Source organism: Monopterus albus, unplaced genomic scaffold, assembly GCF_001952655.1.
Source record: "Monopterus albus unplaced genomic scaffold, M_albus_1.0 scaffold57.1, whole genome shotgun sequence".
Classification (NCBI taxonomy): Eukaryota; Metazoa; Chordata; class Actinopteri; order Synbranchiformes; family Synbranchidae; genus Monopterus; species Monopterus albus.
In genome coordinates, this window is record NW_018127937.1 from 27,979 (window position 1) to 46,960 (window position 18,982).

The 18,982-nt window shown below is 43.6% G+C and overlaps 1 protein-coding gene across 1 annotated transcript in view; it reads right to left on the minus strand.

The window, feature by feature from the left end:
- vps13c (vacuolar protein sorting 13 homolog C) overlaps positions 1 to 18,982 on the minus strand; it is a 110,943-nt gene that overhangs the window by 5,040 nt on the left and 86,921 nt on the right. Inside the window, exons 73-82 of the mRNA XM_020602650.1 lie at positions 17,177 to 17,288; positions 16,964 to 17,077; positions 16,688 to 16,818; positions 16,349 to 16,430; positions 15,225 to 15,338; positions 14,074 to 14,149; positions 10,489 to 10,652; positions 10,362 to 10,407; positions 9,643 to 9,766; positions 826 to 940 (exon numbers count right to left, since the gene is read on the minus strand). Coding sequence (XP_020458306.1) covers positions 826 to 940; positions 9,643 to 9,766; positions 10,362 to 10,407; positions 10,489 to 10,652; positions 14,074 to 14,149; positions 15,225 to 15,338; positions 16,349 to 16,430; positions 16,688 to 16,818; positions 16,964 to 17,077; positions 17,177 to 17,288 — 1,078 coding nt within the window. The remainder of the gene's footprint in view (positions 1 to 825; positions 941 to 9,642; positions 9,767 to 10,361; positions 10,408 to 10,488; positions 10,653 to 14,073; positions 14,150 to 15,224; positions 15,339 to 16,348; positions 16,431 to 16,687; positions 16,819 to 16,963; positions 17,078 to 17,176; positions 17,289 to 18,982) is intronic.

The window sequence follows — 18,982 nt, forward strand, 5'->3', positions numbered from 1 at the left end:
TGATTTTAGCATATGGCTGCAATATAACAAAGAGTGAAAAATTTAAGGGGGTCTGAATACTTTCCGTACCCACTGTAGTTTATACTATTTCAAAGCACAAGAATGATAACGTAGATCCACCAAAACCCCTTTTTACTCCTCGTCCGGCTGCATGTGACACAAACAAAAAAAGAAAAAGAAAGGGTTAGAAGCAGGCACCAGAATCCACAAGATGGATTAAAAAAAAAAACCCACAGAAACCAACATGTAGATTAAAATAACAGTTCTTAAAGGGCAACACAGTCAATAATGCCTTGATTCTCAATTACTGAGCCCAACTCTCTTCTGTCTGATTATGCACTAAGGAAATCCAAAATAGATTTCTGCTATCAAACCATTTGAGTTCTGAGCTGTGAAGATGGTAGAAATGGCGACACACTGAGTTTTAAAGTGTGGAGATGTAAGTGAAGAAACTAAGGGTTAGAACAGAAGCATTAATGGAAGGTGTGCTTGTGTGCCGCACTGAGGTTGTTCCTTCTGGTTTCATTTTGATTTGTGAATGTTTGGATACAAGTTAGGTGCAAGTTGTTTTATGACAAAATGAAATTAAAGAGGCAGCTGACTCCTGTCTCACAGGCCTTGATGAAGGCTTCATCCTGAATCACAGTGCCATATTTTTACTGCAGTAAATACAATTCCACACAAGCTATTACTATTGCTCATTAGGACAGCATGACCAATGTAAGGTCTTTAAACAGGGCACCTGACTGAGGCTGGCTGCAACAGATCACACCTGTGCTCTTTCATGTCATTACAGAAACACAGTAAAACAATCAAGTGTCAAACCTGGAAAAGGTCGAACCCCTGGGACTCCATCAGGTCATACGGTCGGATGACCCCATCTTCCCTGATCAGACGCACCGGACGAAGTTTGGTCACTTCCTCTGTTGAATCGGCCGCTCTGACATCACAACATACAGAAAGCTCTGTTATCTACTGCACATCACTTCCACCTGAGTGACAATAAATTCTGATTCAACAGAAACTTTGTCATGTAGCCAACTCTCATATCAAAGTCCAAAACTGTTTTGCAATTGTGAATCATTTCACTGAGCTGAAACAGAAACTTTCTCTGTCGAAGCACATTAACTTCACCTGATGTGAAGCTGAAACATGACAGTTGACATGCTGTGGACTTAAACAGTTTGTATTTCTCTCTAAGCGATGTAGATTTAAAGATGCTACCTCAGGGTTCAGCTGATGTATTGGGTTTAAAGGTAGGGCTGGCAATCCTAGAAAAACCAGCAAAAGAAGCTCGATTTTGAAAGTAGACAACCCAACAAATCCCACCCTTTCATTCTGACATCTCTCCAAAGCCACTCATCCAAGACACAACGTGCACTCCCTGACTGCTACTTACAGATTTCAGGAAAATATCTAATGTCCCCAAACAAAAACGATAATTCCCTGTCCAGCAGGAACACGGGCACTACAATGTCACTGTGCAGCCCCTTTTGTTCTCTCAGTTGTCGCTGTCATTTAAAAGCTACACCGATGTTAAGTCTGGTTTTACTTCTTGCAGCATCCAGCTTTTTTTGGTGGCAACTTTCTCAAACACGGTGTTACCCGCCCTGAACTGTAGCTGGAGACCTCTGGTTCATGGCGAAACTGCTTTAGTCCTGGCTCGTAGCCGGTAACTAGCCTTAGAAGTTTAGGCTTTTCCAGTGGGAGACCAGCGAAGAGAGATGCATTTTTCAGCCCTGCTGCTGCCACAGGTGACTGAGTTTTTCTTTATGTTGTCAGTCAGTGAATTTAATGCATTCATTGCCATTGGGATGAAAAGAGAATTTCAAGAAATGTAACAAATGTTTCTGGAAGGAATCGCCAACCCTACCTTTAAATAAATAAAAGTGGGTTTTTATACATATTGAACATGAGCAATCAAATCACATTCAGAATGAAGCATGTATATTTTTAATGCACACAATGCTACATTCAGGTGGCATTTCTCACCTTTCATAGCCTCTACAGTGACAGCGTGAAACATAACGTTCAACAGGTTATCATGAAGTGACTGATGACATGACAGATGGCTCCCCCACACTGAGGAGGAGGAGAACACTGAGGATGCTCGGAATCGTTAAGGAACAAAAACAGGATGTCGAGGAACCAACAGCTTTACTAAAGTATGGACAGTTAAATGTATTCTCCCATAAGCTGCTGTTTAATTCATTAGATGATCCATGTGATGAAGTTCTGTTGCTCCAGACATGATATTCAGTATACTGCATTACAGCTGCAACAACACAGAACAGCTAATTAAAGACTCCTAATTAATGTTGAATCACAGAAGTGAGACTTCAATGAAACTTTAACACTTCACAAAAAAATGGACCTGGGAACATGTTACGGACTTACAGTACTAATTTTTACATGTATTTTAGTAGTATTTATATTGATTTCCTGCTATTTATACATAACCACATATTCACTTCTACTGTATTTACATTTACTGACTGAAATTAATTTTGAGAATATTATTGTCTAATAACAGATTTATTATTTCCATGTAGCTTCAGGTACTTGCATGTGAATGATAGCTATTTATTACATTACATTTAAAATATTCTTTTCTTGCATTTAGTGTATATCCTTCTATTATCTACACCACTTATCCTGGCAAGGATCACAGAAGCTATAGCCAATCCCAGATGACACTGGACGAGAGGCGGTGTACACCTGGACAGATCTCCAGTCTGTCACAGGGATGACACACAGAGACAGACAGCCACTCACACCTACAGGCCATTTAGAGTCACCAGTCAACCCAACCTGCATGTCTCTGGACTATGGGAGGAAGCTGGAGGAAACCCACGCAGGCACTGGGAGAACATGCTCCACAACACAGACCCTGGCTGGCCAGCAGGTTCGAACCCAGACCCTTCTTGCTGTGAGGTGACAGTGCTAACCACTGCACCATCATAATGCAATGTAATGTAAAATATTTTACTATTTAGACGTACTTCAAAAAAAATCAACAAAAATTTAAATATACTGTATAAATTTACAAGTACATCCCCCTCTTTATAGCATTTTGCAGTAATTACATAAACTATGTAAAGGTAATGCAGTATTCTCTCTGGTGCAGTGTTAGTAATTTTGCTTAACATGAGTTCTGGTTTGCACCATCTACATCTGATAAAAGCAGCAGCAGGTGGTCATATGTCAGGAATAGCTGAGACATTTGCAACTCTTGTTTACAGCATTGTGTATGTGTGTTGTACCATAACCATTCTCCTATGCTGAACAACGCTCCATGGAGCCTCAAAGCCTGCATTTTAGCCTCTGTATAAGGTGCTACACCAATTTAGACACGCCAATAAATGTAACTAGGATAGGCTAGAATTAGAATGTAGATGCCAGGAATTTATCTTGCCAGCATAAGTACAAGCCAAACCCAACCAATTCTTTGTGAAGATTGCACACTACAGCATCATAATATGGTACAACGTTCACCCGAGCTCGTTAAGTAAATTGCCTGAACTGGGAAACTCTTAGGTCCTGAGTCTTCTTCAACTTCTACTAACATCCCAAAAGAAAAGTGAACAAATGCCTTTCATGTAGCTTTTAGCAAATGTCCACAGGAGCCCTGCACCAAACAAACAATGTGGTAGGCAGTGTTTCTCTACAACATTAATCAGAAAGTTGCCAAACTCAGCATCAGTTTGTCATTTAGTCAGCCAATCAGAGACCGGATGAAGATGGATTTAAGTCTCTGTGCGGCTAATGAAGAGAAGGGCCTTATGGGTAATTGTAAGTCACAAAGGCTCATTCCCACTCCCAAATTTCAACGTCTGCCTTTGATGAACCTGTAATAAATCTGTTCTTTGAAAGGTTTGAGAAAGCAGCTAAAGATAGTGACTTGCCAGAGGCATTGCTGACTAGAAAAGCTCAGTGTGCTGCAGCAGCCTAGGCTACAGGAGGATCACAATATGATGAGCACAGGAAAGCAGTACTGGAGGCTAATGGTAGTTGAGACAGCCTGGTGTAGCAGAGAAAAAGGAATGTATTAGTTCATGTAAAGCCTATGGTTACCAGGAGGTGAAGGAGTTATTCTTAACAGAACAATTAAAACTCAGAGTTCCCAAAGAGGATGAAATTTACTTGAATGAATGAGAGCTAGTTAGTCGTGTAGATCAGTCAGCAGATAAATATGAAGTAGCCCATAGACAGATTAGGAACTGGGCTAAAAAAGGTCACCAAACAAAACAAATAGGCAGTGGTCCTTGGTCTCCTCACAAGGAGCAGAGGAATTTTGGTTCCTGTCAGTTTGAACCAGGGAAACAATCTCAAAGGCTCCTTTTCAGGCAGAGACACGCCACGCTGTGAAAGAACGAGCAGCGAAATGGGCTGACTGTTGTGTCACCTCTCGTTGTCTTTGTCTGGGCCAGTTGGATTGAAAAAGTGGCACCTGACCACACCACAGATGACAGCCAACGGCCAACTAGCACGTACATACTGCACCTGCATGACAGAAACTCCCCCAGCAGGTGGCAGTATATGTATTTGCCATTCTGAAAAGGAAAGAAGAGCTAGACAGTGGAACTACAAGATATATATAAAGCAGCTGTCATACAATGCATATGCTGTTTATAGCTGCTTCAAATCAAGAATTTTTCTGAGAAGAAGTTGCAAATGACGCTCTGCCCTTGGTCTTTTGGTTGTGAAGATGAAAGGAGGTTGTGGAAGCAAAAAACAAGGAGAAACTGCACTAGATGAGTGAAAGGCTGAAGGAGCTTTCCTGAACTGTTGTCTTCTCATGCATCGATTCACTGAGCTGAACAGCCAATCAGAGTGGTCTTTCTTGCCGACAAAGCCCGACCGGCCTGACACTGATTCAAGATGCCGAACTGGCCGAAAAATCGCAGACAGGATTCAGCTGGTGTCAATGGCCTAGGGTACACTGGGAAAATGAGCCCCGTCAGAGACTCACCGATGGTCCAAAGGTGGCTCATGGCTGACCGTGAGTTTGGTGTTTCTCTGCTTTAGGACTCGGACATCATCTGGAGAAATTCTGTTATTGGTGTCATAGGTTAAAAAGATCAGTGTCCATGTTTGACTGGTAGGAAGAATGTTCCTAAGTCTGTAGGCCCTGTCTCAGTAGAACAGAGGACAGTGAATGAGTTGAAAGGACAGAAGGGTTTTATATCCAATGGTACCATAGCACAGCCACCATCTTGAGGGAGAATAGGGCTAGTTTTACTGGACAGTTTGTGGTAGTTCAAGGAGACAGGACTGGTTCAGGTAGATGAGGCACCACATCTTCCATTCCATTCCATAGATTTACTTCTGAGGAAAGATAGCAGAAATAAAGTGACTTTGATGGTTAGTGATCAGTCAGGAGATTCTTGTGAACTGAGGGAGCTTGATGTTGAGTTTTTACTACATGTGCGGTCACTCGTGCCCTAGACAGGGTCAGAGGTGGTGAAGTAGAGCAGAAAGTGGTAGAGCAGCCAGTAGATCCTGAATCATGTGATGAGACTGGAACTGAAAATTGAGTGAAGCAGGATGAGCACAAGAAAATTAGGAAAAGACAGAAGAGGAGAGCATAGGGCTGGATTAATTTCCTCTGAACTGTGAGTCTTTGGTGCATAAGCATAAAGAGGATCCCTGCTTACAACATGTGTTGGAAGGAGCACTGACCATGCAGGTAGCCAAAGAAATGCTAAAATTCACTTTTATCCATGATGGTGTGTTATTTAGAAAATGGAGGCCACCTACAGTGCCTTGCGAAAGTATTCGGCCCCCTTGAACTTTGCGACCTTTTGCCACATTTCAGGCTTCAAACATAAAGATATAAAACTGTAATTTTTTATGAAGAATCAACAACAAGTGGGACACAATCATGAAGTGGAACGAAATTTATTGGATATTTCAAACTTTTTTAACAAATAAAAAACTGAAAAATTGGGTGTGCAAAATTATTCAGCCCCCTTAAGTTAATACTTTGTAGCGCCACCTTTTGCTGCGATTACAGCTGTAAGTCGCTTGGGGTATGTCTCTATCAGTTTTGCACATCGAGAGACGGAAATTTTTGCCCATTCCTCCTTGCAAAACAGCTCGAGCTCAGTGAGGTTGGATAGAGAGCGTTTGTGAACAGCAGTTTTCAGTTCTTTCCACAGATTCTCAATTGGATTCAGGTCTGGACTTTGACTTGGCCATTCTAACACCTGGATATGTGTATTTGTGAACCATTCCATTGTAGATTTTGCTTTATGTTTTGGATCAGTGTCTTGTTGGAAGACAAATCTCCGTCCCAGTCTCAGGTCTTTTGCAGACTCCATCAGGTTTCCATCCAGAATGGTCCTGTATTTGGCTCCATCCATCTTCCCATCAATTTTAACCATCTTCCCTGTCCCTGCTAAAGAAAAGCAGGCCCAAACCATGATGCTGCCACCACCATGTTTGACAATGGGGATGGTGTGTTCAGGGTGATGAGCTGTGTTGCTTTTACGCCAAACACAACGTTTTGCATTGTTGCCAAAAAGTTCGATTTTGGTTTCATCTGACCAGAGCACCTTCTTCCACATGTTTGGTGTGTCCAGGTGGCTTGTGGCAAACTTTAAACGACACTTTTTATGGATATCTTTAAGAAATGGCTTTCTTCTTGCCACTCTTCCATAAAGGCCAGATTTGTGCAGTATACGACTGATTGTTGTCCTATGGACAGAGTCTCCCACCTCAGCTGTAGATCTCTGCAGTTCATCCAGAGTGATCATGGGCCTCTTGGCTGCATCTCTGATCAGTCTTCTCCTTGGATGAGCTGAAAGTTTAGAGGGACGGCCAGGTCTTGGTAGATTTGCAGTGGTCTGATACTCCTTCCATTTCAATATTATCGCTTGCACAGTGCTCCTTGGGATGTTTAAAGCTTGGGAAATCTTTTTGTATCCAAATCCGGCTTTAAACTTCTCCACAACAGTATCTCGGACCTGCCTGGTGTGTTCCTTGTTCTTCATGATGCTCTCTGCGCTTTAAACAGACCTCTGAGACTATCACAGTGCAGGTGCATTTATACGGAGACTTGATTACACACAGGTGGATTCTATTTATCATCATTAGTCATTTAGGTCAACATTGGATCATTCAGAGATCCTCACTGAACTTCTGGAGAGAGTTTGCTGCACTGAAAGTAAAGGGGCTGAATAATTTTGCACGCCCAATTTTTCAGTTTTTTATTTGTTAAAAAAGTTTGAAATATCCAATAAATTTCGTTCTACTTCATGATTGTGTCCCACTTGTTGTTGATTCTTCGCAAAAAATTACAGTTTTATATCTTTATGTTTGAAGCCTGAAATGTGGCAAAAGGTCGCAAAGTTCAAGGGGGCCGAATACTTTCGCAAGGCACTGTACATGACCAGCTGATGCAGACTGGAACACTTGTGAGCATTAGGTGTCGAGTCTAGCTTATGACTCGTTGTTTGGAGAACACATAGGAGCAAAGAAAACACTGGCCATAGTTCGCCATCATGTTTACTGGCCAGGTATCTGCAAAGATGTGCAGAAGTTGTCACTGTTGTCACGACTATCAGGTGGTTGTAAAGCCAGATGTAACATTACCAGTAGCTAGCCAGTGGAATATTTTGAGTCTATTTTTTGCACATGAGGTTGGAGGTTTATTGCTGGTCAACACATTCAGTGTACTGACTACTACTACTACTACTACTACTACTACTACGGTGTACTGCAGCTGCATAAGAACACAAAGCAGTCAGTCTGTTTCATAAGAGATGTAATGTCAAAGGGGTTAGGTCATATGAGCAGATCTGAGTGCAGACTATTGTGGTTTAGTTTCTGTCTGGGTCTGTTAACCTAAATTAATTGAAACCAACCGAGCTCATGCTGCAGCTTTCATCATGGAGACTAGAGCCAACCTGACCAAGCACATCTGACATGTAGAAATGTAAGGCTGACTGGTAATTCAATCTCAGACCTAAACCAAGCATGTTAGCAGCAGTGCCTTCCTATCACAAAATGTTTCCAGGTACACAGCAGAGGAAGGGAGGAGCTATACAGAAAAAAATCATGATGAGAGGTAGTGTGGTATACAAAGTTTGGTAACCACTGAAATAGCAGCTGATCGGTTGTTGAGGATACTGACTGCTGAATCCTGAGGATTTATTGGTGATGCCAGACTTTGAGATGCTCTAACTTGAAAAAGAAGAGATGCAGCTGATGCATCAAACTGTCATCATCTGATTCCCCCATCCCATCCCCACCCGCAGCTCAGCTGACTCTCCTCAGGGGCACAGCCTCACGATGTTGCAACAAGCTGGGGGCAGGGCTTACAGAGGGGAGGGGCTAGTAGCAGCGTTAGTGTGATGGACGACGTTACGAGCATGAATGAGTTCAGAACATGATGGACAAAGTTTTTATTAGTGACACGATGCAGCAACTTACCATCCATCTGCTTGCTGCCAGTTGTCAACAACACACAAACACACAAAGTGCTGAAACTCAGCTCCTACATGTCACTGCTTTTATCTGGATATGAGCTGCTGAGATGAATCCAGATCAGATTTTATGATTATAATCAAACAGATACTGAGCAGCAACTTGCTCCTGAACCTCATTTAAATACAGTAATGTTACAGTGCCTCTGTGCTTGTTGCTGTTGTGTTGTTCATCTGATTTAGCTGGCTGTCCCACTGCTAATTGCACTGGTTGGAGTCTTCATCTTTCCCACGCGTTTTCATAAATTTCTAAAATTGACTCTGGTCCAGACTGTCTGTGCCTCCTCAGGACAATTGAGTCTAGGAAAGCATTTTTCAATGTTCCTCTGGAGTTAAGGAGCAAACATTAAGCATCAGACTTTACTATGTTAACATTACACATTTGCAGAGCAGTCAGTATTAACAAGCTCCTATACAGCGTGCTAACACTGGCAGCACAACTGTAAGTAATTCAAATGTTAGCTTAGCTATCCTCACTGGCTTGTTAATAATAACGTCGAAGGGCTGGATCTCTGTGACTGACAACTGCCATGTTAAGAACAAAGATTAGAAGAGGAGGAGAAGTTCACAGACGGTCTGTTGTCAGTGTGTGAGAGGGGGCATGGAACAGCTGAGCCAATCAAAGCACAGCTCTACAATGAAATAAGAGTTTACTCAATTTAAAATAATGATAAAATAGATCAAGCACAAGAGGAAATGATCCTCTAGTGAATTGTTCGGAGATGTATCGTTCTCTCAGAGAGATATGGCCAAATATACTTGGGCAGCTGTTAACATACCCGTGTGGCCCACCCATGTAAAGTCTATGTGTGGGAAACACTGCAGACAGTCAGATGACTTCACATGAGCAGTGATGAAGGAGCTCAGCTTTAATAAGTTTCATGTGAAATACTCTCACAACAAAACAAGAAAAGGAAAGAAGAAAACTCCTAGGCAACAGCAACAGAAAAAGCAGAAATTGTGAAAATTAGTGAGCAGACCAGAAGATGAGCAGAGGGGACAACAAACACCTTATGAAGCTCATAGACAACACAGGAAGTTCTTAATTAGGCAAAATACTGGAAATAAACCAGTACAGAGAGTCACACAGAAACTATCTGAGAAAACAAAAGCACACGTAGTGAAGGCTGAAATAAGTCTTTGTCAACTCTACCTCTGGATGCCCTGGAAGGTGCTGCTGGCCATGTCCACGATGCCGCCTGTCGGAAGGGCAACCACGCCCACCAAGCCTTTACCAATGCCTTTAAAGAAACCTGCCGCCCCCTCCTTTTTCGCTCCTGCAAACAGAAGACAGAGACAAACGGGAGGACAGAGGTAGGACAGTTTAGACCTCATCTCAGATTGCTCTGACTGTAAAGCGTAGAAACTCTGAGCAGTCTACTGTCATTCTAGTGCACAGAGCTTCTCTCTTATGGAGGCTAAACTGCCACGACTATGTTCACAGACACTTCAAGGAGAAAAACACCTGTACTTTTTCTTCTACACTCTCAAAAAAAGTGAGGGAGGAGCTGACATGTCTAATCTCCTCAGTCACTACATCCAGGCCCCTCAGATCCTCTAATCAGACTCGCCAGTGTTTTGTATTTTTAAGGTGTTTTTGTGCATTTTCATGCCTTTATTAGAGAAAGCAGAGACAACAGGAGAAATGGAAAAGAAACATCCATGGCTGACTTCAAACTTGGGATGTCAGATCTTAAGCCATGAAGGTAAATAATTACCTTAGTCATTCTACTGTTATTTAAATGTATCTGAACATTTTTAAAGGACTTTGGTCAATGCCTGTATTTTTAAAATGTGCTATGAAGATGTATTTCCTGATGACAAGTCCATGTTTAAATCAGTATTGAGGTATAGTAGCAGAGAAACACTTACCCTCCATAGGTTTGGTGACAATGCCAGTAAATCCACCGACAACCCCCTGCAGAGACATAAGGCCATATCACCTGACTGTTTGTCAAAATGACATCAGTGTCTGAACCCAGGACCAGCCCCTTTATACCTTCAGCAGTCCTTTTCCTCCTTTAGCCAGACTCTCTCCAAAGTCTTTGGGCGGTCGGTTCATCTCCTCTCGTCGTTTCTGTTGGTATTCTTTATCCATGGTGATGGCTGCCAGCCCTTTACCCACTGAACCAGTGATCCTGGAGACCATACCTGCAGCGCCACCTGCAGAGTGTCAGGAGGAGAAAACAATCAGCTGACAACACTGATCCCTGAGCTCCAATTCAGTGTGTTTGCCAACTGTCACCTAATCAGCCATTAAAACAGTGCCCCTCAGATTCATCAAAATACAGTCAGATAAATTTGGACAGTTTTAACAAAGGATCAGAATCAATGCAGCAGAACCACAGATATTCTTTTATTACAAAAAGTCTTCTTCCTCAAAAACTGGTGGTGACATTACCCATAGTGCACCTGAACTTCTGGCAGTTGGATGGTAGATTGTGGTGTGTCATGCTAACGCTAGCTAATGTGTCAGCTCACCTCTTTCTAACTGCACACAAACAAATTATGTTAATTTTATAACACCATTTTCAGACCAAAGCCATGCTAACTCAGCAATACGGACATCATGTAGTACAGGTCATCAATCCTGCCTCCTCCATGTTAGTGGATTGGACATGAGCCAAACTAAGAACTCAAAGTGCAAATCAGATATATTTTCTCTCCTCTGAGAGGTCACTTCTATGGTTTTTGGTAGATGTTATCACACAAGTGGTCATTTTTCAGGTAAGAGTTATATATAAGTTACAGTATATATAAGGTAATATACAAGAGACTTTATGGATTTACATTTCAAATAATGGATAAAGTACATAAATCTTATAAAACACTGGTGCAATGGGATGAAATGGAATGAAACAGTGCAGAATAGGAAGATAAGTTACACGAGTGAACAGTTCAATGGATGCAAATAGTGCAAAAGATATTTTATAAAGATAAATATACAGTATCAGCATATGAAGAACAGAGCAGTATTCTGTGAGTAGAGTATGTGCAAATTAACAAATCACTTCAGTGTTACAGGTAACATAAGTGTATTGCATTAGTCCCCGGAGGAGAGATGAGAAGGGGTGAGGTGTGTGCGCAATGGTATAGAGGAAGGCAGTGGGGGGTCAACGGGGGACAGAGTTCAGTAAGGAGACAGCTGTGGGGAAGAAGCTGTTCCTGAGTCTACTGGTTTTGGTCTGGAGGCTCCTGAAGCGCCTCCCAGAGGGCAGGAGGTCAAACAGTTTGTGAACACCCTGTGGAGTCCCTGTGATGAGTTGGGCAGTTTTCACCACCCGCTGCAGCGCCTTGTGGTCGGAGACAGAGCAGTTTTCGTGCAATGGTATAGAGGAAGGCAGTGGGGGGTCAACGGGGGACAGAGTTCAGTAAGGAGACAGCTGTGGGGAAGAAGCTGTTCCTGAGTCTACTGGTTTTGGTCTGGAGGCTCCTGAAGCGCCTCCCAGAGGGCAGGAGGTCAAACAGTTTGTGAACACCCTGTGGAGTCCCTGTGATGAGTTGGGCAGTTTTCACCACCCGCTGCAGCGCCTTGTGGTCGGAGACAGAGCAGTTTTCGTACCAGACTGTGATGCATCTGGTTAGGATGCTCTCAATGGCACAGCGGTAGAAGTTCACCGGGATGGCTGAAGACAGGCGGTTCTTCTTCAGGAAGAAGAGGCGCTAGTGGGCCTTCTTAACCAGGCTGCAGGTGTTGGTGGTCCAGGACAGGTCCTCTGAGATGTGGGTCCCCAGGAATTTGAAGCTGGAGACACGTTCAACAACCATCCTGTTAATATGGATGGGGTCGTTTGTGCCTCCTTTCTCCCTCCTGTAGTCCACAATGAGCTCCTTGGTCTTGTTGGTGTTAAGTAGCAGGTTATTGTCAGTGCACCACACAGCCAGGTGCTGTACCTCGTCCCTGTAGGCTGATGAGGCCGATCACCGTGGTGTTGTCTGCAAATTTGATGATGGTGTTGGAGCCATGCACAGGCCTGCAGTCGTGGGTGAAAAGGGAGTAGAGGAATGGGCTCAGCACACAGCCCTGCGGTACGCCGGTGTTGAAGATAATGGTGGAGGAGCAGGTGTTGTCTGACCTAACATGCTGAGGCCTGTTGGTCAGAAAGTCCAGAATCCAGTTGCAGAGGGAGGTGCTGATGCCCAGGTTTCCAAGTTTGGTGGTTAACTTGGAGGGGTTGACAATGTTTAATGCTGAGCTGAAGTCCACAAACAGCATTCTTGCATAAGTGTTGTTTGTTGTTGTCCAGGTGTCTGAGTACAGAGTGCAGTGCTATGGAGACTGCATCCTCCGTGCTCATATTCCGGCGGTAGGCAAATTGGTGGGGTCCAGTGTGGGTGGGAGACAGGTCATCAGGTGTGCCAGGACCAGGCGCCCAAAGCACTTCATGACGATGTGTATGAGTGCTACAGGGCGGTAGTCATTCAGGCACGTCAGGGTGGAATGTTTCGGCACTGGCACAATGGAGGTGGAAGCGTGTCGGCACAACTGCTTGGGCAAGGAACAGTTTAAAAATGTCAGTAAAGACACCAGCAAGCTGTCCTGCACATGCCCTGAGCACGTGTCCAGTAATGCCATCAGGGCCAGCAGCTTTGCGTACGTTGATCTGGCTCAGAGCAGCATATACGTCAGTGGAGGCGAGTGTGAGTGGCTGGTGGTCTGCAGAGGGTCTGGACTTGATAACTGTCTCCTTGTTTGTCCCAGTCGAAGCAAGCCTAGAAGTCATTTAGCTCATTGAGGAAGGAGACATCTGTGGTTGTCGGGGTGGAGTTGCCGGGCTTGTAGTCACCGATGACCTGGATGCACTTCTACATACAACGGGGGTCAGAGTTTGTGAAGTGTTCCTCAACCTTTAGCCTGTAGTGGTGCTTGGCCCACTTGATGCCCCTCCTCAGGTTGGCCCTGGATAAGCTGTAGGCCTGTGCATCACCAGATCTGAAGGCAGAGTTGTGTGCCTTCAGCAGGGGCCACACCTCCTTGTTCATCCACAGCTTCTGATTTGGGTACGTGGTGATCTGTTTCTGGGTTGTGACACTGTCAGTGGTAGTGTTAATAAAGTCCAGCACAGAGGAAGTGTAGGTGTCAATGTCCGTGTGAGAGTCACAGGTAGACCAGGAGGCAAACATACTCCAGTCTGTGTGGTGAAACCTGTCCTGTGGTACAGAGTCTGTCCCCTCTGGCCAAACTTTGATGCTCCTCGTTGATGGCTTCACACGGCGAATGAGTGGTGAGTAATTGGGAATGAGGAACAAAGAAAGGTGATCTGACTGAGGTATAATTCGAGTTAATTTGACGGTTTTGATTGGAGGTCCAATGCTGTCACTCTACTTCAGGTGGCCACTGTACTGAATCTGGTTGCAAAAAAGCAAGATGGGAGTTGCGATATTCATGATACTTTAGCTTCATGTTTTGCATGCTGGAGGGAAGTGTGCCACCATAACCATTGTATATATGCAAATTATGAACACAGTAACCGACTGAATAAAACGTTTTATGAGAAGTGATAACAGCAACTAACAGTTCATTGTGCTTACATTCATTTTGGTGCTTTTGTCTTTAATCGGTGTTGTGGTTTGTGTTTCTTACCAACAGTGTGACCCAATAGGCTGCGGACTCCAATCACAAACCCTTCAGCAAACTCCTCTGGACCCTGAACAGCTCCCTGACAAATACAAACATGTTCATTTTATTGACAGTCTATGTTCCACAGGCAGAACCAAGGCAGCCATCTGCGGCGCCAACTCACACCAATGGCTCTAACCATCGGGGGTAACTTGGGGGTTCAGTGTCTTGCCCAAGGACACTTTGACATGTGGACTGCAGGCACTGTGATTCGAACCTCCAACTCTCTGGCTGGGAGACAACCGCTCTATACCCACTGAACCATAGTTGCCCCCTTAGTCCCCCACATCAATGAGAACCTCACTTGGACACTTAACACCACACAGCTGGTCAATAAGGCCCAACGGTGGCTATACTTCCTGAGGAGGCTGAGGAGGTTTGGCATGTCACCTAGGATCCTTTGCAATTTCTACAGCTGCATCGTTGAGAGCATATTGATCAGCTGTCTGTCTGGTATGGCAGCACTACTGCTATGGACAGCAAGGGCCTGTAGAGAGTGGTAAAGACTGCAGAGAAGATCACCAGGACTGGCACAATCCTGGTGTCCTGCCAGGCAGGAAGGCAGGGTGCGTAGGAAAGCTGCCTCCATCCGCACGGAGTGTTTATACCTCTACCCTCCGGTCAGAGGCTCGAGTGTGAAATGCAGGACCTCTAGACTGGAAAAACTCTTTCCAACTGCCATCAGACTCCTAAACAGCTGACTCAGGATCTACCTCATGTAATTCCATCTGTACTGTTTACATACTCAGTTTGCACATGCATAATTGCACACTCACTGCTGAATATTTACACTCCACAGCTCCCACATAGCATATATTCTCTTTGCATTATATTGTGTTCTTGTATTTGTATTTGCTTCCTTCACTTGCTGCTTTAAAGTGCCTTAGATTTGTGATTTTACTGCCTATTTAGATTTGTGCTATTGCTCATCTACTTTATATTTCACTTGTGTCTGTCATTCATGTGGACGGCAAAGTAAGAATTTCATTGTTCAAGGAAACACGTTTCCTAACTGTACATATGACAAATAAACACTGACACTTGTCTCCATAACTCTGCGAAAAGGACATGTGAAGACAACTTTATATACAGGGCTCACCCTATGTGTGGCTTACCTGGAAAGGTTCGTAGAAGAAGGCCTCGACTCCCTCAGACAAACCTCGGATCAGTCCAAAGGGGTTTCCCAGGACATCCAGACCCAGAACAAGAACGTACATCTGCTTCAGGAACTGCAGCCAGAAAACAACTTTAGATGTTCCTTATGAATGAAGCCTAGTCTCAACCTGTTACAGGATGAATGTCCGACCACAGTGAGGTTCAGATTGCTTTGCTCTTCGAAGCATGAAGAGGAAAACTGTCCGGGACTGAATACAGATGAAGCCGAGCAGCAGAACAATAACAGACAACACAAGCAGTGTGACACTGTTCAAACATTAAGAAATTCTGGTTTTATTTATGTGATTTTACAGCTGAATGTCCTTATGATCAGCAGGACTAAAAGGGAAACATTAAGAATATGTACAATATAACTAGAAGTGTTAAGTCAAAGGCAGGTGAAGTCTTGTTTTGTCCACATTCACCCCCTGATTCATTCACATTGAATCAGCATATAAATATTTGCTATTGCAAAAAATTTTCTACTTACAAGCTAATGAGACACATGTTTGTCATTGCTCACAGATTTTTTTTTTTTTTTTTTTTACATCCTTGGTGCTATTGAAGAGAGCACATCTGTACGGCATCTGGACCTAGCATGACACCTGCATTTTGCAAAAAGGAATGATAAGTGTCTCCATTACTGTGTGAGGTTTCGTCTACTGTGCAATAAACACCGCTAACATACACCGATCAGCCATAACATTCTGACCACTGGCAGGTGAGGTGAATAGCACCGACTATCTGCCTCTGGTGCAGATCTCATGCATGTCTCTCTCAACATTGAAGGGATGTTTGGTTTCCAAGTGCCTCTTCAGCTTTCTTGACACCATATTAGCATTAGCTAACTTGAGGTGGGTCTTTTAGGCTATAGGATTTGCCTCCGAATTGGAAAATGAGTGTGTACAAAGTATTGACACAGTAAATTAAAAATTCATTCATAACTTGGGAACCACTGGTGTAGTGTATACAGTCCAATGCAGCAATCACTTATAGATACCAAATAACCAAGGAGGGAAGACCTGAACAAGACCTCTGGATAAAGAGGAGAAATGCTCTATGATGCCTGGAGGCAATAAGTTACCTGTTTAGTGTAGTGGTGGACCACCGCCCGCATCAGCTTCTCTCTGTGGTAAAACTGGTACGTCACCTCAAAGAAGGCCAGCCTGACAAAGACCCAAACACAGGAAACTCAGAGAATGAACTTCACACCAAACAAAATGGAACATAACAGCAACTTTTACTTTGGCAGAGCAAAGCAACAAGTGCTTCCTTTTCCTGTGACTACAGAGTTGAGACTGAAGTTTTCACTTCTAAAATATAGCTTTAATGAAAGAAAGAGTAGCTTTGCAGCATCTTTATCACCCAGAATGCATCTCTGTAAACTCAACTACAGCACTTTGACCAGCAGCAAGTTTCTCACTTGAAGATGAGGTCGTCTACATCGGTCAGTGTGGCGCCGATACTTTTCAGCAGCAGATTGAGAGACTGAACAGCTGCCACCTCCTGAGTCGAGTCCTCACCGCTGGAGCCCAGAGACAAACTTAGATGGAGCTGAAACATAAAATACAAAAATAGAGCACAGTTCAAAACCAGTTCAGGTTATTTCCCTTTCTTGAGAACTGGCTGGAAGCAGAGTGAACAGTCTAAGGATTTACAGAGGTCAAAAAGAAGAGGTTTAAACTGTGTGACTCTTCACCTTGATGGGTGAGATGTGGAAATGTTCAAAGAAACTAAGTCCTGATGTATCGGTGAGTGATGCCTCCATCAGCTCAGCCTCCAGCAGCTGCAGATCTCTCTCTATAAGTCCAGTCTGAAATACAAACAACAGCTCAAACGTGTCTGATATTAACCCTCTGTGTGCTGTTTGTGTGTCAGAGGGCTGAAAAGTCAATCTGCTGCCTGGCTCTACCTTTAGTCTGTGGGCCTGTGTGTCAGCAGCAGGTGTCAACACAGCTAATATGGCTCCAAGGAAACCCTGATCGAGCTTTACCGCCATTTCCTGAATGAGAGCCATAAAGTACCTGTAGTATACACAAAAATTACAAACTCTTGAATCCATCAGTCAAATCACAGTTTACAGGACTTAAAAAGGGAACAAAGGTTTTCTGACAACCACGGTTAAAGAAAACAGCTCCTCATAGACAAACCGCATGTGAGAGTTCAATGGTGAGACACGGAGAGTGTGAAGCTGCTGAACATCAGTTCCCACATCAGTGTGGATCAGACAGCATCAAAAGTGCAATCAAGAGACACCAACTAAAATTTGACTTTTTACATGACTCAGGAGAAGTTTGAGATGCATTTCATCAGCTGATCACCACCTGGTGGTGAGTTGACTGGGAAACTGTCAGACTTGTTAAACCAATCAATCAATCAATCAATCAATCATAATCTTTATTGTGAAGTATATTAAAATACAAGGAATCTGGCCCCCAGTATGCACCAAATATAATAGAATGCAAAATAGAATCAAAGAGAATATCAACAATCTATTGATAAATATTGTATATTTATCTTTGCACTATTTACAGCCAGTGAACTGTTAAATCATTTAACTTATCTTCCTGTTCTGCACTGTTTCATTCCACCTCATCCCATTGCATTAGTGTTTTATAAGCTTAATGCATTTTATCCATTATTTGTAATTTAAATCCATAAAGTCTGTTGTATATTGCCTTATATAACAGAGTAACTATTGATTGTACATATCTATCGGTAAATTTGTTGACTGTACAGACTGTAGATACTGCGCACTCTGCACTGCTGTTATTGCCCTTCTGGTTAGATGTTGGGTATTAGGGTTAATGATAAACTGCATTTTGTTGCCTTGTACTTGTACATGACAAAGTTTAATCTAATCTAAATGTGTATCCTATATACAAGTAAAAAAAAAACAAAAAAAAAACTATTTGGTATGTACATACAATGGTCACATCTATAAGTTATTGCACTGAGGTGTTTGCTGTATCTTGTTATACATAAAAATATGGGTTAAGTGTTGATCAGAGTGGCAGCCCGGGGGAAGTAACTGTCCTTGTGCCTGGTTGTCTTGGCGTACAGTGACCTGTAACGCCATCCAGAGGGGAGGAGTTCAAACAGATTATGTCCCAGGTGTGACAGGTCCTCCATGGAGGGCAGGCTGGCACTGATGATTCTTTCTGCAGTCCTGACTGTCACTGGAGTCTGTCCCTGTCCTGTTTGGTTGCTGAGCCAAACCAGACAGTGACGGATGAGCAGAGAACAGACTCGATGATTCCTCTGTAGAACTGGATCAGCAACTCCTGGGGCAGGTTGAACTTCCTGAGCTGGAGCAGGAAGTACATCCTCTGCTGTGGCTTCTTGGTGATGGTGCTGATCTTGGACGCCCACTTCATGTCCTGGGAGATAGTGGAGCCCAGAAGCCTGAAGGACTCTACTGCTGATGCAGTGCTGCTAGTCCATGTGAACTTCAGGAGCTTTACAGAGAGTACCTCTGAGGTGGAGTCATTGGTGTCTGTAATGATTGTCTGGGTGGAAGTTTTTCCAGCCTCACCTGCTGCTTCCAGTCTGTCAGAAAGTTGGTAACCTGCCCAACAGGTGGACCTGTCCATTTACAGAGGCCAATGAGGGGGTTAAACTCATTGGCCTGTGGAAATATGGGGGACCAGGGATGTTACTACGAGTCCCCACAGTCCTTGCATAAGTAGAGAGAGCCAAGTCTGTGTTGTCAGCAGGA